The 27,881-nt window shown below is 35.2% G+C and overlaps 2 protein-coding genes across 2 annotated transcripts; both read left to right on the top strand.

The window, feature by feature from the left end:
- Positions 1–4,719: 4,719 nt before the first annotated feature.
- LOC127805025 (protein trichome birefringence-like 19) lies at positions 4,720–7,901 on the top strand. The gene is made up of 3 exons (XM_052342187.1): positions 4,720–5,625; positions 5,839–6,215; positions 6,772–7,901. The coding sequence occupies exons 1-3, from the start codon at positions 5,070–5,072 to the stop codon at positions 7,543–7,545; spliced, it is 1,707 nt and encodes a 568-aa protein (XP_052198147.1). The 5' UTR covers positions 4,720–5,069; the 3' UTR covers positions 7,546–7,901.
- Positions 7,902–23,304: 15,403 nt separating this feature from the next.
- Positions 23,305–27,256, top strand: LOC127804067 (protein trichome birefringence-like 19). Its single transcript, XM_052340789.1, is given in 4 exon segments — positions 23,305–23,980; positions 26,001–26,388; positions 26,391–26,452; positions 26,627–27,256. Coding segments are annotated over 4 exon segments (1,338 nt in total). The 5' UTR covers positions 23,305–23,452; the 3' UTR covers positions 26,987–27,256.
- Positions 27,257–27,881: the final 625 nt, after the last annotated feature.

The raw sequence follows: 27,881 nt of genomic DNA on the forward strand, positions 1-27,881 counted from the left end.
GTAGTTCTTTAATTAATTATGGTTCAAGCATTTTCAACTATGTTAGCTTATTGATTGACTTATAAAGTGGTAATGGATGCATTTTATTGATGGAAGACTGTACACATATATGCATGGTTTGGTCCTAGGCTCGATCATTCTTTTCTCTTCATCATACACCATCATTTGAGGTGTTCTAGAGCTTAGAAGTGCCAAAACCAATAGAAAACGTGAAAGAATGACAATGGCCGGAGAATATTCATGATCCATTTTTCACATTGATCTAAATCTATTAGATCTTTGTAGCATGTTAGATCGGTTTATGTGTCTAACACTTTCCCCATCCATGTTGAATTGGTTTCTACGACAAAGAAAAATCTCAGTTCAAACAACCATGTCATCTTAATCTCCCTCATTATTTAACACAATCCTGCTCGAACTATCTCCGGTGAAACCATGCATGAAAGGAAGAAAACAGTTCTGAAATGGTTCTGTTCTCTTACATTTTCAACGTCCAGTCGACTGGACAATGGCGCTGTTCAGCCACGTTGTGGTGGCGAGCTTGAACTTCCTTGTGGTGCTCTGGTCGATCCTCATTTCATGAAGCGTTCTGGCCGATGACCCTTTTCGTTGCTCTTCCCATGAGGTAGCAACGGAGTTGGTCTCTGCAATCTTCGTCTTCTTCCTGTCTATGGTGGCTCTGATCGGCGCAGTGAGGGCCAACAGGCGGCTGCTGATGCTCTACGTCTGGCTGCTGTTTGTGCGGATCGTCTGTCCGGTCGACCTTCTTGTTCATTGTGTCCAAGGCCATGGACGCCAAGGCGGTGGAAAATCTGAAAGAATATGACCTCAATGAGTACCCGGCATGCATTCGGAGACGAGTTGTGGAGAGAGAGAAATGGGGTTCTGTGAGGACTTGCATGGTGAGAGATTGCATCTGCGAGAGACTGCTGCTGGATAAAGATCCTGATCAGGGCGGCTATTTACGGATTCGGAAATCGCCTATTCTGGTACACCTCTTTCTCTCTGATGCAGTTTCTCTCAATCATTATCACAATGATGATCTAGGCTGGTGCGATTAAAGTTATGGCTGTATCCGACACAGGGCACTGTCTGTTCTAAACCAAAACAGACAATTGCCTCGTGAGAGACGCAACCAAACTCTAAACTGCATCGTAGAAAGCCCTAGACTGTCTCAAACAACATGATTTGCTTTGCTTGTGCAGTATAGTTGTTGCCAGCCTCCCCTGGATTGTGGGTTTGTGAACAAGAATGACATCTCTTGGGAGGTCCCCAAAAAACAGGGATTTCTTCGAAAGATCCAGACTGCTTTTCATGGAGGAATAATTTGGACACAGTTTGCTACGACTGCAGCTCCAGCAAGGCAGGCTATCTGAGGGTCTTAAAGGCTAGCTGGCTGGAAGAAGCCAAACCCGGAATCTTTTCTGCCAGCGTCGATACCGTTGTGCTCTTCATCGGCTTGCTTGCAGGCAAACAAGCTTCAGGCCAAAACCACACTTCAGGCAGCCCCCCAACTTGATCATTCCATGCCAATTCTATCTATTAAGGTTCAGAGAGCTTAATTCACCTTTCATGGGGATCCAATTGGGATGGATCAAGTCTGCCGCGGTTGCAGCTTCTGCGAAGCTGGGTAAATTAGGTAATTAGGTATAGCCCACTTCGTCTAGTGAGAATAAGACTTGTAGTTATTATTGTTTTAATCAAATAGAATTAATGATAGTCTTTTCCTTAGCCGACTTTGTCCAATTTTATAAAAATAACATACTCTGTATGATTTTATAAACATGAATTAATCACCATGATGAGTTTTAATTGGTTATTACCTGTTAACAAACTAAATGAACACTAGAGAACCACAGAATAAGATGGAAACTCTTTTGTCTTTTCTCTGTCAAGTGAGAAAGTATCTCTGGTATCTCTCTCTCTGTATATATATATATATATATATATATATAACACAGGGAATATAAGGCAAAGTTGAGGTGCAAACAAAATCCGCATCACCACCCAGCTGATTCCACAGCTTTCCAGCCTCAGCCTCAGCCTCCCAGTTGTACAATTTATCTTTGGTTCTCAAAGCTGACCTGACCGAAGCCGAAAGGCTCTGAATTATAAAACCAATCCTTTTTGGCATTGCCTTTGCTTCTTTATTTCTTACCTGTCTTCTCTTTTCTTGTCTCTTTGATAGCCCCAAATTCCAGCTATCGAGTGCGATTTTGATCACCCCCTTTAACGAGGGGAACATAATCACCACTGTTTTGGGGTTAAAATTAACAATGGTCGAGTGCGATTTTGATCATCCCTTTAACGAGGGGGACATAACCCCCACTGTTTTAGGGGTTAAAATTAACAGTGAGGGTTGCCCCTCTGTTAAAGGGGTGAAGAAAATCGCACTCCCAGCTATCTAGCTACTAGGTGGACACATTATTAATTTATTATTTCTCAATCTCGATGAATGTACATCTACGCTTCTTAATTAGCTTTTGGCTAACTATGATAATTAATGAACCAAACTGCCGCAATTATGATGAGTTGACAAGATAAGGACAGTGGAAATATCACGCAGATGAACTTGAAACAAAATTAATGTCCACAGGGAAAGAGATAAGATTTGTGTGTTGTTTCTTTGCAACACTTGCACATTAACCATATGTTGCCGACATGGTACAGCTGGTAGCTGGGTAGGTAGGTAGCTAGTAGCTGCTATTATACATGAGATGGGGAGCCGGGGGGCAGACGCGAGGCGGATCAGAAAGCGTAGGTTCTGGTGTTGGGGGAGTCGGCGATTTGGAGAGTCTTGTGAATGAGCTTGCGGGCCTTCCGGCTTCTGATCTCAATCCTCATGCTCTCGCTCTTCTCGATCTTGTCGTAGGATTTCTTCGGCTTCAGAGACCTCATCAGCTTCGACTTGAGGCTCACCACCAATCTCTCCAAGCCCATCACCTCTTTAATTTCGCCAGCCAGCTGATTAATATTAGTTCAACCTGTCCAAACCAAAGGAACCAAATGGTTAATTAGCTTGGGATTATGACTGGCAACCGCCATGAACGATAGAAGAAAAGAAGATGATTTTTGGCAAAGAGATCAATTGGGCTTTGCTAAATGACGAAGAAGAAGAAGAAGAAGAAGAAGAAGAAGAAGAAGAAGAACCTGCAGAGAGAGAGAGAGAGAGAGAGAGTATTGCAGAGAGTCTGCGGAGGATGCCTTAAAGACCACAAGAATGGCCTTCAAAATAAATATAGGGCTATATTTTCTATATAGTTATATTTTTATTTCTATTTACTCTATGATACTGGGTATATATGTCTATGTTGCCTATATCCTATGGCATATGTACGATATTCCTTTGAATTTTTTACTCCAAAAATGAAGTGAAGTGACAGTGACAGTGATACTTCGGTTGTATCATTATAATTTAACTTAATTTAATTTAATTGAGATCAGTTTCTCCATTTTAATATTATAAAAATATAATAATTATCACTTATGTTCTATAAAATGAAGATATAGATGATACCAATAGAGAAACTCTAATAAAAATTTTTACTCTACTGCTATAGTCAACCATATTTAATTAGTTTAAATTCTCACGTAATTAATACTAGACATATAATCGCACACCCCTTTGGAAGATTATTTTGTCAGTTTATAATTGAAAAGGGCCCCTCATTAGTGAATTGTTGTGGCATTACAGGACACATCTGCGTCCATCAATACGCCAAAATTAATTGCTGCTATCTTAGGACAATGATTCTTTTTTATTTTATTAAGTCCAATGCCAATGCCTTACCAAACCATACTACCCACATGCTCTTTAGGGTTTTCCATTTTTCATATTTTTTTTCTTTATTTGTTACCAAAATAATGTCTTATAACGTTATTTTCATCATCATAATAATAATCTTGATTGACTCCTAGTTCTACAGTAATTTACTCTAAACTTAGGTATTAATTTTCAAAAAAAAATAAAAATCAACATTATTCTTTCTATCCCACAAACTAAATTTATAAAATTAAAAAAAGACACATAAAATCATTAATCGTGGTGTTTTCTTTTTCATTAAAGATAGGGACGATTCATTCTTCTATTAGAATTATTTAGAACCAAATTTTTATAGTCCGCAAGGTGACGTGGACGGGACGACGGCTGGGATTCCTTTCATGGACAATTGGACAAAGCCCAATGGACCGAACAGCCCGTGTTTCTCCTGCCCAATTTCCAGTTCAATCAAGCTGTTCCGGCCCAATTCTGATCTTCAATCATCTGTGCGTCAAAATTCTTAACAATGGCACAGGTTAATTTAGGGGGCAGAATTCTTATATGTTTGAGAATAAAAATAAAAAATAAATAGTTTGCAAATTATTTATCTCATTTTTTAGGCCCATATCCTCTAAACTTAGTTTTTACATTATTTTAAAATTTTAAACTTTAGTAATAATATGAGATGGAAGGCATCCATCTATATGGGGTGGAGAAGGGTTTTATTGAGCACATTTTAGGCATAAATGATATTTTTTTTAAATTACTAAAACGACCCAAAAAAATTAACTACGACAGTAGACAGAGACAACAAGAATTAAGAAAGAAAAAAAAAAACAAAGGGAATAAATGAATACAAAGACAGATAGAAGATCCTGCTCCACACGCTTCTTAATGTGTGTAATTATGGTAAATGGGTTGACTTCACCAATGTTTAACCCATTCTTATTGGGTCCACGTTGGCGTCCTGCATCAAAAAGTTAGGTTTACTTGCTCTTATAAACAATGCATGATTAATGAAATGAATTATATAATCATGATGTGATTAACTTAATAATCTCATATGCTGGCCGAAGGTCTATCTATATGTATTTGTTTTGCTCTCCTGTAAAGAAGTGGGAGAAAGGCGGCCAGACAAGGATTTGTGCCAGAAAACAGGAGCTTAGAGTTGATTGATGATCCAAAAATAGGCCCAGCCATGAGATTATTGATTTTAAGGCTTTGTAGATTTACAGCCATCACTTTTCGTTCTTGAAGCCACCGCGAAAAGCGCTTCAATTGGGTCTCCTCCTTCAGCTCCACGCAATGAATGACTTCAATGGTTCGGTCTCTTCTTCTTCTTCTTCCTTCTGATTTCTGTCTTTTTTCTTCCCTGTTCACGACTGCCATTAATTCAATGAAGCTTCAGGCCAATGATCTCCCCATTTTGAAAAACCAGACCAGGAGAAAAACCCCGAGGATTGCTCCATTGGTAGTCTTAGCTTTATTGCTTCTCGCCATCATCCCAATATATTACCCTTTTCTCTGGTATCAGAGCAAGACCAATTCCTCTGACACGTCGTCTTCTTCGCGCATCTCTTTGCTCGCCAAGTCCTCTCCCTCGTCTTTCTGTCACGACGATTTGTCGCCGGAGAATGCCCACTGCTCCCCCAAGGACGACAAACCTCATCAAACAGCCACTGCCGGCCCCGATGACGAAGAAGATGAGGAGCCAAATCCTGAAGTCTTAAGCCACGGCAGCTTGGTCAAAGAAGATGGCCGTGACTTGGAGATAACAAATGCGGAGAAGGAGACGGAGGAGCAGCCGAAGAGTGACGTTGGCCAGGAGGCAGAGGCGGAGGCCGCAGCAGCCACCGGCACAAACGGTGACTCCCATTCTTAGGCATTCTACCTCTCGATTGATTCATGATTGATATGTTAGCATGGTAGGCGACTCGATCAAAAGTGGGTAGAATAGCTGTTCTGTCCTCGTACAGAATATCGGTCAACTCACTTTGTCGAACAAATTAAATATGGGTCTTCTCCGTTAATTAAATAACTAACAATATGGGACTCGTGCTTGGTTTATCTACTTTTAGAAGAGGACAAAGGGCCGGAACTACAGGGAATAGACGACGGAGCATCGACGTCGAGGAGACGAGACATAGATCAGGTTTTGGCACAGGTGACTGAGAGGGAGAAGTGTGACATATTTTCAGGCGAATGGGTGCCCAACCCGGAGGGTCCATACTACACAAACTTGACATGCTTTAACATTCAGGAGCATCAGAACTGCATGAAATTTGGCCGGCCAGACACTCAGTATCTGAAATGGAGGTGGAAGCCGGAAGGCTGCGAGCTTCCCATCTTCGACCCGTTTCAGTTTCTGGAGCTTATGAGAGGAAAGTCTCTGGCTTTCGTTGGAGATTCTGTGGCAAGAAACCACATGCAATCGTTGATTTGCCTCTTATCCAGGGTACGCGCTTTCACCACCACATCTTGGCATGCATATTATCTCTATAACGAAACAAAAAAAAAAAAAAAAAAAAATTGTTTTCGTTGGAGGAAAGTCTCTGGCTCGTTCTAGATTTTTGCTTTGACTATTTATAATGTTTCATTTTTTCTTCGAGAATTCCGTGGTTGATTTGGATTAATCCTACGTTAAGAATGAGTCAAAGAGGTTCGTCATTTTGGCCGCCTAGCTAGTTTTGAAAATCATGATGAGTGTTTAGGAAGAAAATTAAAAATACATGAAGATGGGAGTTGAATTTACGACGAAACCCAGGGCGCCGAGGGCCTAAAAATGGGAAGAAACAATGCAAAAGATTGACCCAAAATTTTCACCTTTAATCGGGAGACAATGCCTTTACTTATTTAGGTGTCCTAGCTAGCTACAATGCTAGCTGGTACGTAAAACCATCTTTTTTGGTTAATTTCTTTGTAAAATTGAACCTAAATTGAAGTGAATATAAAAGTGATCCTGCATATAAATAAATTAATAATATATAGGGTTGTTTCTTCTTCAAATTAAGGTAGAAGAGCCGGAAGACGTGTCGGAGATCCCATACATATCGCAGTTCAAGCGTTACGAGTACAGAAACCACAACTTCACCATCGAAATGCTGTGGTCGCCTTACCTGGTTCGGACCACCCAGTCGGACCCAAACGACACCTCTCGCCCGTTCAACCTCTTCCTCGACGAGTTCGATCCCAAATGGACCGCCAAGATCGAGCCCTTCGACTACGTCATCATCTCCGCCGGCCACTGGTTCTTCCGCCCCACTATGTTCTTCCTCGAGGGCCGCCTCGCTGGCTGCCTCTACTGCTCCCAGTCCAAAGTCACCCACCTCTCCTCCTACTTCAGCTACCGCCGCGCCTTCCGCACTGCCTTCCGCGCCATCAACAGCCTTGAAAACTACAAGGGCGTCACCTTTCTCAGGACCTTCGCGCCGTCGCATTTCGAGAACGGCTACTGGGACAAGGGGGGCGACTGCATGAGGCAGAGGCCGTTCAAGAGGAAGGAAGCGAAACTGGAGGGGTATAACATGGAGTTCTACTCGATTCAGCTGAAGGAGCTGAAGATCGCGGAGCGGCTGGGAAGGAGGAAAGGGTTGAGGTTCCGGCTGTTCGACGTGACACAGGCGATGCTGCTGCGGCCTGACGGGCACCCCAGCAAGTACGGGCATCGGCCCGAGACGAAGGTGCAGCTGGCGAATGATTGCGTGCATTGGTGCTTGCCGGGGCCGGTGGATGCCTGGAACGATTTCTTGGTGGAGCTATTGATGAGGGAGGAGCAGATCAGTTAGGTTGAATGAGATAGGTGCTTGATATTTTTGATTCTTTTGGGTGATGATTGTTGGGCCAATTAAGAAGGAAGAAGAAGAAGAAGAAGAAGAAGAAGAAGAAGAAGAAGAAGAAGAAGAAAGGAATTCGATAGGTTTTGGAATTGAATTTGATTGATGATCTCTTAGAGGTCACTATGAAATAAAAAGGTAGAGTCCAATTGTAAAGATTTATTTTGGTTCATTTATTTGTATTTATTTCTCATACCCATAAACAGTGAATCATTATACATAATTTTGTTCATCTTTAATTTGTCACTTCTTGTTGTTTTTATCTTTACAAATTAGGCAGAGAACGTACGTGTTATATATATGTAGTGGCAGATCATGACACAAGAATCTTAGGGCTAAATGATAGTTTAGCCCAATTTTGCTTTTATTTGTACTGTATGTTCTATGTTATATTATCATATATTTCGCCTTTCACAGTTGACACCGAGGGGGGGGGGGGGGGGGGGGGGGGGGGACGGGCGTAAAAGGCGAACTCTTGTTGGAAAATATAAGGGATATACATTGAGTTTTAAAATATTTTCGTGACTGAATATATGTGTAGCGAAAATATTTGCAAAAATTCTTATAAACAATCGGTATTAAATTATCCATATGTATCTATAAATGAAAACTAACCATAAGGGGTTTAGCAATATACCTGTGAGGATGATTCTCGTAGTTGGTTGTGATATTTTACTCTTATATTGATTTTGATAATGAAAATTAATTGATTTATATTTTAAATAAAAAATATATGGTTTTCAAATTTTCAAACAAAAATCAATTTTAACTATCTTTTGAAAATGAAAACTAAATGAATTACATGCATAAAGATTTGTAGAAACAAGTATTAAGATTTAAAAGAATCTTTTGAATAATTTTTACAAATTGATTTTGAATCATTGAATAAATGAAACAAAACATTTTCAAAAGTAAAAGACATATATGTTCTTGATAGATTGATGTTTTTGCTTTTGATATAGTTTTGATGATAAAAATTAATTGTATTTTGATAATGAAATTATTTCATTGATGTTTATTGATTTCGTGTTCTAAATTATTTTTATATGTTCTATTAAGTACCAAAATAAAAATTAATTCTATCATAAAATTGAATGTAAAAAATTATTGTTATAAATTTCTTCATGACATTTGAAATATTGTTTCTATTTGATCAAGATTGTTGAAAAAAAATTAAATCTAATGTCGAAATATCTTGTGATAAATTTTTTTAATGGCATTTGGAATATTATGTTTTTAATTAATTAAAAAATATTTTAAATATAAAATCAAGCGTTTCTTATAGTCAATCAACAAAGTACTCAAATTTTAGTTTGCATCTGTTGACTAAGTATAACCATCTGTCGACTAACAGAATATTGATCTTTAATTCTGTCGACAAAAGATTTAACTCTATTGAGTAACAAATGATGCATTTCCAGCTTTGTCGACTAATCTTTCAAATCTGTCGACAGAAGGGTCAAAACTATTGACTAAGTCTTAATTTGTTATATGACTCTATCGACTAACTCTTTTCTTTTGTTGATTAACTCTCTTTACAGAAAATCATAACGACTAATTTTTCAAATTTCAACAGTAAAAAGAAAAAGACTAGTTTTGGGCAAAACTCTTAGAATACTTATAAATACAAGTCATGGATGAATTTGAAGAGACTAATGAATGAGAATTAAATGAAGAGAGCTTAGAAATTATTTACATCATCTCAATTGTATTTGTGCTTTAATCTATTGTCTCAAAAGCTTTGATCTTAATTTGTATTTTATTATTCAAGCATTTTGTTTTTATTTAAGAGACTTTGTAACTAAGAGTAATAACTCTTAGATTCTCTCTTATCTTGTATCTTTGTATATATTTCCTATCTTGTTGTGCTAGAAAGTTTACTTATTTAAGTAAGAGGTTTATATTTCCTAGCTTGTTGTGCTAGATGGCTTACTTGTTTAAGTAAGAAATTTGTATTGCCTACCTTGTTGTTAAAGGGATTATTTATCTAAGCAAGATGTTGTATTTCCTACTCTAAATCTTGATGCTAAAGGGGTTGTTTGATCTTGTTGCTAAAGAGGTTGTTTATGATAAAAACTACTATAAATCCTTATATTCATCTCTTGCTTATGCTTTTTAGTTCATTTATTATTTCAAGCATTTTAATAATCCTTACTTGAATTATATTCTTATTTGTTTTGAAAAAAATTTCAAGTTTTTAATCTAATTTTTAAATAACCCAATTCACCCCCCTCTTGGGTTGATGCCATAGCATTCCAGACCTATCAAGTTGTCCTTACTATTCCTTTGTTGTTCGAAACTGCTCTCGTTTACCTATGAAACTCAGGTGACCATCATGCCTCATCAACCATGGAACACCTAGTTAGTCCATGCCTGAGTCGCTACAGAACCATTCAACGAAGCTGTACTAGGACTCTCTTGATGAAGGTAAATTGGAGTTGTTTAGGTTCTTCTCAAGTGCACGTTTCTATCCTACAACAAGATCAAATGGGAAAATGAGGTGTTGAAACTTAGCTTGGAACAAGAAAAAACACAAGCTCAAAACAATGGAGAAAGAAAAAGTAAGCATGCAAGAAGGAGAAGAAGCTACAACTCTTGCAATCTCACTTTCTTTGATGCTTCTCGACTAAGGCTAGCTTCCCATGCAAGCCTTTTCAATCCCTCTCTTCTCATAAATACTTGTATCAAAGCATTTAATGTTCTGATGCGACAAAGCGGTGGGAGTAGAAAAGCTCAAAATTGTCAACTGTGTGAAGCTCTCGGTTGACTGCTTGAAGCAGCCGATCGTCTCACACACTAGTCGATCAATTTCAGCTAGCCTCCACTTACATCTTTGATATATTGCACTTTGGCCCCACTATTAACAATAATAACATTTTCATTAACTTTTAATGGAATTAAGGCCCCCGTTAACTCTTAACAATGTGCCTCGTTAACTCTTAGCGGTCTCCCATACATGATGACCCATCTAGTTAACTCTTAACCACACCCTACATCATTAACTCTTAAAAGCGAAACACACTAATAGCAGAGGTTCATTAATTCGATAGATTACTTAGTATGCGTGTGACTTTCTAGGTTCATAACCGTGTAACAATCAAGAACGACAACTCCTTAACGCCGATTGAACATTTTAACCTATGTACTAAGAGGATTTCTCCAACTCCCTAGAGTATCTTGAAAGATCTTGAGTATCTTTTAACCAAGACTCAGGACGATCATAACAACAATAAAGTTTGAGTTTAGATGAACCTATTAAGCCTTTTCGATTATCGTACGCTATAGTCTTTCCATTAACTAACATCCCAATCAAATGAGAGTCATGAATTCATTAAACTCGCAAGACTAGATAACTATGCCAGATCCAGTATGATGTGATCGTGATAGCATTCAGAACTCTTCCGACATTAGAAACTCCTTTCTAATCATGTTCACCCTAGTTAGGAAATTTTCAATTATAACCAATTTAAATCATATAGGATATTCACCCCCCATCTAATGGAGGACAATGGATCCTATTAGCGAACATGTATCTCCATACATTATTGCATAGAGACCATACATAATGCACAAGACAACTCTGTTGGTTTAGGTCAAATGATTAGATACACAATCGAGAATTAATAACAGATCATTAATCCTCACAGCCAAGTGATTTATCGCAACTGTTACATTTAGTAGATGTTTAACCAACACCTATCTATATGTCTATTATCTATATCACATACAATGTAGCATATGACTCACTACCCATACTCACAGCATCTCATGCTAATTAATGATAGTAACTCATGTGTCAGTTCATGATTGATAAATTATATTTCTATATAATAAATTTGAGAATCAAGAATTCCTTTAAAAAATTATGAATTAAAAAAATCTAAGAACTCATTCATTAATAAAAACGGAGAGAATGAATGAAGATATAACCTTATATATAAATATACATAAACAAGATTACATCATTTTGAATACTATAACTCACACTAAGAAACACATCCTACAACTCTAAGGGGCATAGTTTGGTGATCCTGACGACTCCCTTTGAAGCTTACTTTATCATGATTAGGGTATTGCTCCGGAGTCAAAATCGAAGACGTTCAAGTGTCTTGTTGGTCCCTTAGGGTATGGCCACTCGAGAGGGGGTGGATTGAGTGATTAAAATTTTTCTTAATTTTAATAAATATTCTTGATTAATGATTTTATTGAAAATATATATTTGATAAATATAATAAATTATGTTTGAGATTAATAATAAATATAAGCCACAAGATATAAGAAAAATAAATAATATGAAACACAACACAATTTATAGTAGTTCGGTGTTTTCACACACACCTAATCCACTCTCCTAAGGTCTAATCACTATTGGGGTTCCACTAAATCAAAATCACCAAGGTTTCCACATTAGCTCACCTTGAAAACTAGATACACACTTAGATTACAATGGGTTTTAAGAAATCATTACACCAAGATTTTCTCCCTATCTTATCTTGGAAACTAGATTCACATAGATTTTAATGGATCTAGAAAACCTATACAATACTCAATAATAATTTAAATGTTACAAATAATTTGTCCACACTTGGACACAAATAAACAATTAAGAACAAATTATACAAGAAAATAATATTTAAATAAATAAATAAATTTGTAATCTCAAATGGAGAAGTCCAGATTTGTCGTAAAAGACTTGAAGAACTTTTCTCCTCTTGCCTTGTGACTTTTCGGTGGATGAATAATGAATCTTTGAAAGCCTTAGAATGATCGGAAATTGGTTTGGGAGCTTTGAATGTGCAATGGATACTCAAAAAATGAGTTTGGGGAGTATTTATAAGCATTTTAGTCACTAAAGAAAGGGTTAATAAGAAGTTTGAAATTCAAAAAATGTTTAGAGTTTCTCAAACAATAAGAAAACATGGCTTACGTTTAATTTAAAATAAATTTACTTTTTGCATGAGAAATCAAGATTTAAAAATTCAAATATAAAGCTTTTGAGACATAAATAATTAAAACAAGAAAATATGTCTAAAATTAATCTCCTTTAATTTAAAATAAATTTACTTTTTGCATGAGTAAGAACAAACATGTTTAAAACCAATTCTCTTTAATTCAAAATAAATTTATTTTTTGTATGAGAAAGAGAAAACATATCTAAAAGTAATTTTCTTTTAATTCAAAATAAATATACTTTTTGCATAAGTAATAAAAATATTTATCAATAAAATAAAATTCAAACATAAACTTTTGAAACATAAATGATCAAAAGAAGAAAATATATTTAAAGACAATCCATCTTTAATTCAAAATAAATTTACTCTTTATACTCACTTTTAATTCAAAATAAATTAATTTTTTTATATGAGAAAGAAATATATTTATATCATAAAAATATTTTTATTAATCATCAAAACTTAATTAATATGAGAAAGTTGACTCAACATTCTCTTTCTTTTTTATGATGACAAAAAAAATGATTTATGAGGTGATTAATGTGATAAAAAAAATTTGAACTCCCTCTTAATTTTATACTATAAGCTCTCCATTTCAAAAACAATAATAGCATAAAAATATTTTGGATATACTTTAATAGATAAAATAATTTTTAAGAGTTTTAAAGACCAAACCTGATTGCCAAATTTGATTGTTTTGATTGCACATGCTTATTGTTCTATCTCTCAAATATACTATTTTCTCACATACACAAAAAAAATATCATAATATATTTTTTTTCCCCCATACAAAAATAATATACAATTCACACTCTCATACATACAATCTCTCATCTCATAACATCTTATTTTTCTCCCTCTTTTTGTCATAATAAAAAAAACATTGTTAACAAAGAAAATAAAAATATATAAACAATTAATATAGCTCGAGATAAATATATTAATCCACAATATTAAGCATAATTCAAGATTACACAACATCAAATAGAGTAATCATAGTATAGTCAAGGGATATAGTAATATTACAAAATTTACAAAGTAGTAATCTAAGACACCCATGTTGATATCTTTGGATTTCGTCGATGTTCAATGTTTATGATGGTTGTCGAACATGACGAATCCAAATTCATCTATATTGTAACACCCCGCCTTCTAGGGCATTAAAATATATGTTATGATTTTTTTCTTTTCATTTAAATATAAATCAACAATAAATCATCAACATAACCTTTATATATAACACTCTAAAACATAACGAATGAATGATACATTTTTAACAAAAACGGAAGCAAGATCAAAACTTACATGAAACCTCAAAAACATAACATACTTGGGTACATACATATTGTCCACCCAACATGATATTACAATTATTGATAAAATCTAAACAATACAATTGAATGTAATAGGTGATCCTGGCCTAACATGGGGCCTATAAAAATTTCGTCGTGATCAGACCTCGATCACCTCCTTGCCGTTTCGGTCGCTTGTCTCACCTAGAATGTGGAATATTCCAAGAACATAGTCCAATATTAGAAGATGAAATCTTCTAAGTGAGGGTTAGATAAATATGAATGAATGAATGAATGATGCATGAACATTTATAAACAGATACCCTAGTGTAACTTCCCTGGTCCACCAGCTCAACACGGAAACCTAGGCAGAATCTCAAACTTCTGTAGGATAATCCTAACGTTGTTCCATCAATTGCCCTTGGAGAATTACGGTTATACTCTTAGAGCGACATCCTAATCCCATGCATGAGTTTCAATATGACAATAATAGCGTATCACGTGAATATCATAACTTTCCATGTAATAGAATATGGACAAATATGATGAAGATGACTGACATACATAAATATCGTGCATACAAAGGTATTCATATCGTTTACGGGTTATTGGGACAAAATCACCCACCTTTCTCAAAAATTGAGATACCTCGAAAAGCGTGTAACTTATCTTATTTTTCGTGCCAACTTCGAAAATCATACCAATTGCTTCACCTCAAATCACAAGACACCCCAGGCAAGATATTCATTTAAATAATTCATAAAAACTATTTTTCCTTAATTTTCTTGCATTTTTTCTCTATTTGTCTCCAATTATTTTCACTAACAATTCAAAATAAATACCTACATCACTTTTTTTCCAAATCTTTTTTCATAGAAAATCCTAAAATATTTCCAAGAATATTAATTTTTTTTAGAAATTAACAAGGTCCCATGCGCCAGCGCGTGATAGGGCAAGTGAGACTGGTGCGTGAGCTTCACGCGTTGGTCATCTTCTCCGGCGACGAAACACCAGAAAATTGAGATTTTTGCATCTCGATGAAGCCCAGACCAAGTCAATCATGATGGTACCTGAGATAGCTCGAAAAGAGGTCGGGAAGTTAGTCAACTTGAAGCTCGAAGACTTGGCTAGGCAGTCTGCCTAGGTTTTCGGTGAAGCCTCGGATCTCTTTTGTTCTTGCTCCGTTGCTCACAAAATTCTCCAGAAATGCTCTCTAATCTATGGGCAACAAAAGCCCTCTTGATTAGTGGTTAATTTTATAAAAATTTTGTTATAATTATACCCTTCTTTTGATCTTAAAAATAGTTTAAATTAGATATTAATATATATTTTATGGTTATATGCAAGTTTAAATTGAAAAATGAATGAAATGAAATTTTAAAGTAAAATTTAATAATAATAATAATAATATATAAAATTATATATAATACATATACATCATTATGTGCATGCATGTAATATATATATAATATAATATAATATATATATGTGCCATGTGTAATACATATATATAATATATAATTTATTAATAATATTAAATTATTTTTATTTTTTTTTTAGGCATGAAGAATTAAAGCCCATGAAGACTTAAAGTCCATGAAGAATTCAAGTCCATGAAGAAATCAAACCCATGGAAAAATCAAGCCCATGAAGAATTCAAGTCCATGAAGAAATCAAGCCCATGAAGAATTAAGGCCCAATTTGAGCAACCCATGGAAGATATTATTTGGAGAAGGCCCAAGGATTATTTTTAATCCTAATAAAGATTAAAAACCAATTTATAGAAATCTATTTTTATTTTTTATGTGAGAGCTTTATTAGGTGTGTTTTTTAGCTAAAATCCATTTAACTATTAGGTGGATATTATAGCTAAAATCCATTTAACTTTATGAATGCTTTATTATGTATGTATTTTAGCTAAAATCCATTTAATATTAGGTGTGTATTATAGCTAAAATCCATTTAACTTTAAGTGTGTGAGTGTCCATTAGATATAATTATGTCTAGTTGAATAATTGAAATTGTGTGGTTTGTATTGCATCTTGTGGCCTATAAATAGATCACTTGATTGCATTTGTAAGTGTGATTATTATTCTTGAATCAAAGTTTAGTTATTTCCTTAGAATTCTCTCTTTGAGAATTGCTTTTGTTCTCTCTCATTTTCTTTAGTATTTTCTCTTGTGATCTTACTTTCTTCCTTTCTTCTTTTAAATTCTTATGTCATTTATTATTACTTTATTATTCACCGCCTAAATGGCCGGTTAATTTGTGCCTTTAAATTTCTGCAATTTTCATTCTTGTCATTTAATTGTTCACCGCCTAAATGGACGGTTAGTTTCTTGCCTTTAAATTCTTGCAATTTTAATTCTTGTATTTTAATTATCTACCGCCTAAATGGCCGGTTAGTTTCTTCTATTTTAATTCCTGTCATTTAAATTCTGTTATTTAAATTATGTCATTTAAATTGATGTCAATTAATTTAATAGAGATGAGTAGCTAAATCTAATCTTGGGTTAAGGCAAGGACAGTGTCTAACGCCAATGATTCCCAAAGAAAGCTACGCTTTAAATGAGTAACATTGGTTTAAACTTCAATATGAGTGTGTTTTGATTATTGAAAAATCACTAGGTTTGGATTGGAGCGTAAGCCTAACTTAGAGCTTTCATGTCACGCATGAGAGTTACTAGAACTGGAAACGCTATCATACCCAAACCCGGATGATTAATTTAGTTGTTTTGTGTATTAATTGTAATTGAATTTATGGTAGTTTCTTAAATTAGAATCCCGCATATCATGTATGGGGATTGCTTAAACTAGAGCTATCATTATCTTTAATTGCATTTAATAACAAATCTTCATATCTGAAATTAAATTAATGTTGCTAATCTTTTATGCTAATATTTGGGAATCAACGGGTTGGCACTGAAATTGTCTTAACTCAAGTACTTTCCAATTTCATATTCTCACGTTTAGTATTTATTTCAACTTCTGTCTTGCTTTATTTTCTAGTATTTGTTTTCTAAAAAAATTATAAAAAATCATGTTATCAATCCATCTAAATGCGTGTGCGTGTGTGTGACATTCTTTTTTTTCTTTTGCCATAAATAAATCTCTCAGTGGACGACCTGGACTTATCCAGAAAGTATAAATTTAAATTAGAACTACAACTGCACTCGTACACTGACGAGTATAAACCTCTCGCCTAAATAAATAAATAAAATATAAAATTTTTATTGTGTTTTGTTTTGTGTTTTAATTGCAGGGTGAGAGTGCAGTCACCTCTATCCTTGCCTCTCAATTCGTTCGAAAATGGCTTCGATTTGAGCTTCAATCTTCTGAAATTTTTGGCCACCACAAGCTCTATTTATAGGAAAAGTTGAAGCTCGAAATGGCCTTGGCCGCCTTACCCATTGCCTTAGACGTCCTCACCTCCCCTGAATCAACCTAAATGCATCAATAATCGACTGAAAAAGCAAGTTGCAGGGCTTACCATTCAGGCCATTCCGGTGGCCATTGTCGACTCATCATCACTCATTGGCCCTCCCTGACCACCGCCTATGCAAACCCAGAGGCTTTCGGCAACCCCTCGTGACTTGGTCGGATTCCGTGGCCAAGATTTTCATTTTTTTTTGCACTTTTGCCCCCATTGCTTTGATTTTTTTCTATTTTGGCCCTTATTCACAAAAGCCCCTCAAATCCTAATCTTTCCATTTCTCCCTTGAAACTTTCGAAAAATGTCATTTTGATCCCTTCTGGCAATTTTGAAAAATTACACTTAGGCTCAAATTTTTGTTTTGGATTTAAACCCCTTGGTTTCTTCCCGAAACTTCCGAAGGGTTGTTCTACTCGATGAACCAAAGCTTCCCAAAGCTTCTGATACCCTCTCGGGAGTCTCCTACGATAATTCAATTTTTTAGGCTGATCCATACCTGTATCGAAAATGGTTTCTGATTCGATTTATTTTGGTCTTAAAAATTATGCCTCGATATGCTCGTTAAAGGCGTTCCTATTTCCTTAGGCATTTAAGCTTCAGGGTTCTCCATTCGACTAATTTGATAATTTTTTGGGCTTTTCAGATATCTATTTTCCCCAAATTTTCATTTTTCCTTTAAAATAATAACTCAAAGTTATTGGATATTACATATATCACATGGGAATGGCCATTGGCTGCTGCTAGTTTCGACTGGGTAAGGTTGCAAACTAGCCTCTTAGAAATAAGGAAACGATACATTTTCTTCTTGGATGACTGGGTTTTCAAAATTTCAAATAGGGTTTGGATCATTCACGAGGAAAGATCCATTGTTATAATATGGATTTGAATTGGTTTCTAGGTGAAACCAAATTTGAATATTGAGAGGGTTTGCATAAGAATTTGCAAATAGTAATTGCTCTAATAAAGCTAGATGAAATTGAGATCGATGATTTGTTGCTAGAGGGAAAAAATGTAAGATACACAGCCATAAATAAGGTCTTGAAGCCTAGTTTGTGCTTCATACAAGAGTGTAGCGACAGTCCCATAATAGTTACTAACCGGAAGCTGGTCTAATAGTTTTGAGGCATTATTGGCACCAAAAATCTTATGGATAGCTACAAAATCAGTAGGTCTTTCTTCATGGCAGAAGAAAAGGGCAAAGACGCATGATTGGGTACATCTTCTTCTTAATACTTTGCCGGCACTGCACGGAGAACTGGGTCTTGACATGATTTTCTAATTTTCTTTTCTTTTTTTTTTTTTTCAAATACTGGGTAGATCTGGCCGGATCTAGATACTTGGTAGATTTAGTTAGATCTGGGTACTAGGTAGATCTTGGTAGATCTAGTTGGATTTGAGTAGATTAGACTGGACAAACAAACGGATAGACTTGGAGCCTAGATCTAGATAGATCTGGCTAGAACAACAAATAACTGAAGAATTGGGATAGAAACTCACCGTGATCTGGTGGTTGTTGGCGCGGATTTGGTAGATGTCTAAGCAGACCTGGTGACTGTCGGCGTGGATCTAGGAGGCGGTAATAATGGCGGCCGACGTGGATCTGGGCGGCGGTAACAGAGATCGCGATCTGATGACAACGACAGATTTGAGTGGATATTAACTCACCGTGGATTCGTTCTAGTTGGAGCAGCGGTCGGCGCATGTTTAGGCGAGTGCGGATTTGGGCGACAACAACAATGATGGTAGTCGCGGACGATAACTAACGAGAGGACAACGGAGACGACGACAATAAGGGGACGATGGAGAAAGATGCGGGCGATGAGAGAGAGAGAGAGAGAGGGGGGGGGGGGGGAAAACAAAGACGAAGGGTCAACGAGAGAATAGAAACGAAATTTATTTATTTATTTATTTTTTTATGAATAGAAACGGAATTTGCACAAGAAATTTTTCCAATTCAATATTCTTGAAAATTCTCTTCTAATTTATTCTTGAAAATTCATTATATTCGAAATATAAAAAAATCTTTTGGTTTTAGAATTAATTTTCAATCTTCATTTTTCTTGCACAACATTGATCCAAAATTCATCTTCTAAGGTTTGATCCATGCAAGTTGGCTTATATTTTTTGTATGAGAAAGAGAAAATATGTCTAAAAGTAATTCTTATTTAATTTAAAATAAATATATTTTTCACATAAGTAATAAAAGTATTTATCAATAAATAAAAATTCATATATAAACTTTTGAGATATAAATGATTAAAAGAATAAAATATATTTAAAAACAATCTATTTTTAATTTAAAATAAATTTACTCTTTGTACCCACTTTTCATTTAAAATAAATTAATTTTTTTATATAAAAAATATATTTATATCATAAAAATATTTTTATTAATTATTAAAATTTAATTAATATGAATAACATGGCTCAACATCCTATTTTATTTTCTGTACTACGTATTAGAGCTCAATAATGCGAGACGTTCGCGAGGGGACGTAAATCCCAAGAGACGCACCCTACAACTACAAGGTTTAGTCAAAGATGGTTTAGTAGCGGAGATCGATGAAGTATAGAGCTGCATGCAAAACGTATATATGTGTGTGTGTGTGTGGAGTATAATCAGGAGTTGATGTGAGATTATTAATTTAATTAATTTCCGACATTCCCTAAGTAACTTTAATATATTTAGCATAACTTATTATAATATATATGGTTAGTATGGAACCCCAACGTGGGCTGTTTAGCTCTACTTATTATAATTTTTTTTATTCTAAACATTTTTTTATAATGTAAATTATTTACTTATTTACTATATATTAATTTAAATTATTACCTAAAAATTACATAATTAACTAAAAAAAATAATTATCAATAATATTAAAAAGTAAAAACATTATATTTACTATCTCAATTAACAAAACATTATATTGAACATGATAAAATTAAAAAAATATTATTACATATAACGTAAAAATATTATTAATCAATTATTATTTAGTAATTTCTAATTTAAGTGCATTTATTAATTATTATTCATTAATTGATTATAATTTATTAATATTAGTTAAATATTATTAATACTAATAATAAGTAAATAAAAATATATAAAGGTGGGATAAAAAAGAATTAAATTTTGTTATAGTTAAAATGAGAGGGACAAAGTAGGAATAAACATATTATCCCAAATTTGGGATAATACTATTCACAACCCCAAATTTGGGGTAGGATTTGGGGGTGAGTTGGAGAGGGTTTGATCCCAAATTTGAAATTTTATCCCAAATTTGGGGTTGAGTTAGAGATGGTCTCCTTTCGTTATTAACACCATATGCATGTGTTAGTCTCTTACTACGAGGTTAAACTAATTTTATTTTGAACATATTTTAAAATTATTTTTTATGAGAAATGAAAATTAAAAATTTGATAGAAAATAGGAAATAAAAAATTGGATAAGAGGCTCTAAATGAAAGATAGGTGGAGACTACTCTACCGCTAGATTTAAAACTTCATTTTTTGGAGTACTGGGAGTAGACGTTATTTTAAATGTATATAATTATTATTAATTGGTGATTGAACACATCCCATAAATTTACTCAAAATATATGCCAAATATGTTGAGATTGTGAATTTAATTAAAAATAAATAAATAAATCTAAAGCTGCTGGGAGACAGAGTGGCTGAGGTACGTAATTTTAGGGCCATTTATTTTCTTTGAATTTGTCAATAGATAACCACCTTTATTTAATGGCATTAAATGCAATATAGAGTTGTCCTTGATTTTTGTTAATAATGAACATTACAATTAATGACCAAGAAAATTGAAAAGAAAGGAAATTAGAGAAAACATCTCCATTGCACTAACTTTGTGAGGTGAAACTGAAAGGTTGGCTCATTTTGGCAGTCACTATCTTTGAATAATTCACAAACTTATGTTAAACTCAAGAATCATGCTATTTATACATTATTTTTATATATTTTAAACTACATAAAAGGGTATTATGATCAAAATATCTCTTATCTCCATACGTCTCTATGCACCTCATGAGAAATTTTTTTGTCATAATTGGTACATTTTTGTGTAATCTAAAATATATACAAAAATATATCGATAGTATTTTTCTAAACTTAAACCTCCTTCCTTCCTTCTCTGCTTCATATCCATTAATAAATCTTCAGATATGTGATGAGTTAATTTTCTTGAAAAAAAAAAAAAAAAATCTGGTCATTAAGTTCACAAATTCATAATAATTATATTATATATCTTTCTGAATTATAGTTAGTTAATTAATTAATATGGAAGCCACTAGTTTTAATCTCCAAGTCAATGTTATGCATGAATGCAGCATTAATTGTTTGCTAAATTATGATCATAAAAATGAATAATTACCGTCAATATTGTTGGGCCATCAATCAATCAAGTGCTGGGGTGGACTTTAACGTGCTATTATTGGAGTTGGGTTTCGCCAATCATAGCCTTATGTTTAGTACGCGAGGCGATCCATCCATTCATGTATATATATAAGCTTTATATATTCATATATTAGGCCTTGAAAACATCGACAGCAAATTGTACAACAGAGAGGCTAATTAATGATATGATTTCAACATGTAATTCTATTTCTGATGGGTTTTTTCGTAATCAGTGTTATATAAGACACAGATTTTATATCCCTTCACTGTGCTAGCTAGCTAGCTAGCTCGATCCTTTATATTTGACTAAATATAAGCTTTGGCTGGATGGCAATGATCAACATACAGGAGGAGGCGTCTTTTAGCTAGGTGGTCCTGGCGCGTGGTCCAATTTGGTTTCGTCTCATTCTTCCCTCATTCATTCATGGTCTCTGGTTTGGAGCTCGCGGATCGATCGTATATATAGTACGTAAAGACTTACATACATGTTGTTCTGAGACTCTTCTCATGCTTTAATATATATATGTGTGTGTGTGTGTGTGTGTGTGTGTGTGTGTGTGTCATCATGTGATACAGTTTGTGTGTATGGCATTGAAGCACTCTTAATTTGCAAGGCCTCTCCCTCGTAAACAGGATATTCCTGTTCCTTGTCTTAGACGTCGACGTTGATGCCTTTGTCTTCTCTCTTGTTAGTTTTCTTTTTGCCATTGTGTTTTCGTTGTCTTCATCAGCCTTTTACTCGACTGCTCGATCGGGGCATGTTATTCTTCTTACTTTGTAACATTTTCTCTATGTTTTTTTCTGTTTTCTGTACAATATATATAAATCCTATTGAAATCGAGAACAAAAAAAGGAAGAAAAAGCTGGGTCAATTTTGATCTTCATGCTAGCTGATAGCTAGTAATAATGATGCGATTTTTTTTTTATAATGATAATAGATAATCATCGTGCGTGACTGCGATGCATGGTGCAGCTGTTATGTTATGTCCCTAGCAATAATTTCGTATTCTTTTCCAAATTGCAACATATTGATGAACAGTATCCATCGCACATGCAATACCTTTTCCCAACACACCACGCAAAAGAGTATCTATGTTTTGAGGGCTCAACTCTATTTATAAACAACTTAATAATCTATTATATATTGTGCACTAGGTTTAATATATACACACACACATATACAGTTTTAAGTAGCTGTTGGCATGTGAACCCTCTTTGCTAATCGTTGGTGCTTTGGTTAATTAAAGATGGTGACAGGCTGACAGCAACCTGCATATATATATAGATACATAAGAATCTCAGATTAAACACATATATATATAACCAATTAATTTAGCATTCTTAATTATATATAATAATATTCAGATTAACTATACATACTGTGTAAGACAACATAATTTTTAATTTCACTATAGTTTTTCTGTTCTTATGGAAATATTGCTTTTTAACTTTTAACATGTGGGACCGCATTAGGTACCACAACTCCAATTGTGTAGCACACAAAAGTTGCTCTATCTATATAAAGTTATGATATTATTATTATTATTATTATTATTATTATTATTATTATTATTATTATTATTATTATTATTATTATTATTAATTATTATATGCGTTCATATTGACCTAAACCATATGACATGTTACAAGCCTCACAATTATTTTTACTTGCAAACATATGGCACTCGATCCATTATGTGAGCATCTCATCTCCTCTCTTTCATCTCTTCCCCACCTTCTCTCTCTCTCTCTCTCTCTCTTGACATCTCTCCCGAATGAAGCTCCCGGCCATGGAGCTGCCGTTCGGGAAAAGCCAGTCGACTCTCCAAAAGAACCCCAAAATACTAATAATTCTAGGGTCCCTCACCATACTCCTCTTCACAATCGTCCCTATCTATTACCCTTTGCTGGGCTACACCCTGAACAAATTTTCCGAGCCGCCTTCTTCCTCGTATGAGCCGGTGGTCGACGCCGGAGAAGACGCCGATTCGATAGAGATACCGGAGAAGCTCAACGATGATGGCAAGTGCGATATATTCAGCGGCGAGTGGGTGGCGGATCCGGAGGCGCCGTACTACACGAACGCCAGCTGCTGGGCCATCCACGAGCACCAGAACTGCATGAAGTACGGGAGGCCGGACAACGGGTTCATGAAGTGGAGGTGGAAGCCGGACGGCTGCGAGCTGCCGGCGTTCAACCCGTTCCAGTTCCTGGAGATAGTGCGGGGGAAATCCATGGCGTTTGTGGGAGATTCTGTGGGGAGGAACCAGATGCAGTCCTTGATTTGCATGCTATCCGGGTAAGCTAAGCTAAGCTAAGCTAGCCTTTTTCCATCATCTTTATAGCTTCTTCATATATATATATATATATATAGTTTTGAAACTTAATTTGGAAAACTCCAAGGCTAAAAAATAAAAAATAAAAAATGAAACTTGCTAAAAGGGTTACAATAATGACTTCCCCAGTCGTCGTTAGCGTTCAAATTTCTTTGAAGACGAATTTACCCTCAAGTTTATGTGTTTTTAAATGATTTTAATGAATACTCACAACAAAAGTAATTTGTTGTTCAATCTAATAAAATGATAGGATCTTGCCAACAAATTAAAGGGCTAAATTATCATTTTAATTATTTGATCCGCCCACAACCATTTCTCCCCTTCAATTTGGATAATCTATCATTATTTTTGCTTATATCTTAGTGGGTTTAAGCCAAAAAAATAAACATCAATTTCAGATGAAAATTTTGTACAAAATGGTGTAAAATTGCTATTTTTGTAGTTTGTCAACGACCTTTTTATACCAAAGTTTTATAATAATTCGCATTAGATCAAGATCGAGAAATCATTGTCAAATTAAACTAATTAATAAAAAAATATATTTCAAATACGTACTGAATAATTAATAATAAATCTATATACAACAATAAGAGACCAAATTAATTATAATTTTGACTATTTAGAGAGGCGGGCAGATTGTTGGGGTTAAAATGTAAATTACACGAATTGCTCTAAATAATTGAGAATTCTCAACTTTTTGTAGTACACTCTCTTTAATTATTTTAGTAAAAGCGGGGTACTATATTTCTTGTTTTTTTGTCTGGCGGAAGCCACAGCCCAGGGCACTGTGTGTCCATTCTTAAAAAGCAACAACCCCATAACTTAATAATAATAATATTAAATCCACCAATGAGAGCTCTCTAATTAAACCAAGATTTGAGGGCATTTAATTATATATGTGCCAAATAAATAGGTGCAGTGCAGTGATCTAATCTTATATTAGAGATAATTAATAGTTTTACTGAGATTAATTTTAAGTAAATTGAATGGACGCATATTGTCTGTGCTACGTACGTACCCTTGAGATGTCGAGGGTTTAACAATCACTCAAGGATGGAACATTAGGGGGGCAATGGCAATGGACCCATTTGGCCATTGATTCATGGGATTTTATCAAAGTAGATGGATAGATAGAAGAATTTTGATCTAGAATGAGACATGAAGCATTAAAAATAAAAATAAGAAAAAGCAGGCAGCATGTGGAAGATTGGGAAAGTACGATGGCAGGCTTGGAATTATCAAGCATATTATGATATATATATATAGGGGCCAGCTTAGAATATGTCAGATTGTTTTTGGACATTCCCAGCTTTTCTTTTGCCTCAAAGTCTGATCTATATGGCAAATGGCATCTGGTTCCCTGCGTCCAAATAACTCCAACCATCTTATCTCCTTGAATGAAATTAAAATAAATAAATATGTGTGTGATGGGTGCAGCAATTAAAGCTTACTGTTGGTGTTATTAGGAGTTGTTAATTAGGCGTCTTCATCATCAAGTTTGGTGACTTAACCCCTTACCCACCACTGGCCGCCAGGGATATAATTATCTTTTGGTTGGTGTAACCATACCATACATTATTGATAATATATTTATATATAAGATGATCGTGACACTGTTACTGTTCACAATTGAACGGATCCACTCATAATAATAATAATAATAAAAGTTAAACATTGATGGATGGGATAGTTTTTCGAATTGTTTTAGTAAGTAAATATAAATTATTGTGATCTTAATTAATAAACAAATATATATATATATATAAATAAAACAACTGCATCATTGTTGTTGGGTGGTCGATCGCTTCGTACATTATTATTTATTTTATTGAAATTATGGACAGCAGGCAGATGAAGATGCAGATGCAGGTTAGTTAGTTAAGCTTGATGTGTTAGGAAATATATATATATATAGTTTTAATCTTTGATTTAATTAATAAAGAAGTAATTAGTAAATGGAGAGGGAAATTGGTAATTTAATTTTCAGGCTGAATATCCCATAGATGTTTCGTTGACGACGGACGAGAATTTCAAGAGATGGAAATACACGTCCTACAACTTCACCATGGCCACCTTCTGGACGCCATTTCTGGTAAAAGCGGATCAAGCCGACTCCAACGGCCCCACCCACACCGGCCTCTTCAACCTCTACCTGGACGAGTTCGACGACTCATGGACAACCCAAATCCAAGGTTTTGATTACCTCCTCCTCTCCGCCGGCCACTGGTTCTACCGCCCCGCCATGTACTACGAGCGCCGCCGCCTCGTCGGCTGCCGCTTCTGCCAGATCGACAACGTCACCGACCTCCCCATGTACTACGGCTTCCGCCGAGCCTTCCGGACGGCTTTTAGAGCCATCAACGCCCTCCAAGACTTCAGGGGATTGTTTATTTGAGAACTTTTGCGCCGTCTCATTTTGAAGGCGGCCTGTGGAACCAGGTGCGAATTAACGAGTAGATAAAAAATGCTTTTTTTCTTTCTTTTTATTTTTATTTTTTACTCGCCGGCATTGCAAAGTCGATATCTTATGATCCATCCGTATAAATAAATAAATAAAAAAATAGTCTTTAATTAATTAAAGTGTTTCCGGTGGGTATTTTGTTTGGGTGGCAGGGAGGGAACTGCGTGAGGACGAGGCCGTTCAGGAACAACGAGACGCAGTTGGAGGGGGAGAATTTGGAGCTCTACATGACGCAGATGGAGGAGTTCAGGGCGGCGGAGAGCGTAGGGAGGAAGAAGGGGTTGAGGTACAGGTTGCTGGACATAACGCCGGCGATGATGCTTCGGCCGGACGGGCATCCGAGCAGGTACGGGCATTGGCCGGAGGAGAACGTGACTTTGTACAACGACTGTGTGCACTGGTGCTTGCCTGGGCCCATCGATAGTTGGAGCGATTTCTTGCTGGAGATGCTGAAGAGGGAGGGGAGGAGAAGTTTCCAGGAAAAAATTCAGCTGGAGAAAGAGAAAATGTGACATATTTTCTCTCGATCTGTGTCTCACTCTCCCCCTCTGTATTTTGGTGGGTGGTTATTTTTTTTGTTTAGAGATTTGTTTTGTTTTTACATCCTCTGCCTCTGCCTCTGCCTCTGCCTCTGCGTCTGAGCAGTTGTTGCGGGGATGCATCTAATTTCTACTACTAGCTATTTGTTTGGGTCATGTCATGTCATGTGTTTGTAAGTACGTATAAGGAAGACAAAAGATTATTCTTACATAAAAAGCTATGTGACGAAGCACATTTCTAAATCACAATACATTAGTAATAATAATAATAATAATGTATTAAAAGAAAGAAGAAATAAATAAATAATGGAATCATAGCATTTTGAAATGACTAGTTTGAGGTTGACAGTTTTTTCGTAAATTGAAGAGCTGTGGGGGCAGGCAGGAGGGGAGGAATAATGGGATCCATATTGATGAAACGAAGGCCCACTAAAGGACTCACTTCCCGTGCTAGACAATCGGGTTTGGGTTTGGGCCCATGGGCCTCAACATAATTATGGAGAAAATATTCATTCATTAATACAACAACGGTGTGATAGCTACTTTTTTTTTTAAAAAAATAAATAAATAAATAATCAGTCTGGAATATATATATATATATATATAGTAACACGAAATTGCATGTGAAAAAAAAAAAAAAAAACATTTGGAAGAGATATACAGAAATCTGTTTGAATTGTCACGTCCATCTCATCATTAATTTAATCGAGCTAATTAATTAAAGGTGTTCAAATTAGTTAGGTGAAGAGATCATCCATCCAAAACTACAAGGCTTTTTATTTTTTGTTTCCTTGTCTTGTGAGTTGGTAATTGACCCAGAAGACAGACAAAATGAAACTTGTGGCATGGCATGGCATGGCATCGCATC

The sequence above is a fragment of the Diospyros lotus genome, chromosome 6, assembly GCF_014633365.1.
Source record: "Diospyros lotus cultivar Yz01 chromosome 6, ASM1463336v1, whole genome shotgun sequence".
In the NCBI taxonomy this organism is placed as follows: domain Eukaryota; kingdom Viridiplantae; phylum Streptophyta; class Magnoliopsida; order Ericales; family Ebenaceae; genus Diospyros; species Diospyros lotus.

Excerpts from the sequence above, each read along its gene's own strand:
- LOC127805025 (XM_052342187.1), top strand. The coding sequence starts at position 5,070 with ATGACTTCAATGGTTCGGTCTCTTCTTCTTCTTCTTCCTTCTGATTTC. Across the intron at positions 5,626-5,838 it reads AGCAGCCACCGGCACAAACG|AAGAGGACAAAGGGCCGGAA; the intron begins GTGACTCCCATT and ends ATCTACTTTTAG. Across the intron at positions 6,216-6,771 it reads TGATTTGCCTCTTATCCAGG|GTAGAAGAGCCGGAAGACGT; the intron begins GTACGCGCTTTC and ends CTTCAAATTAAG.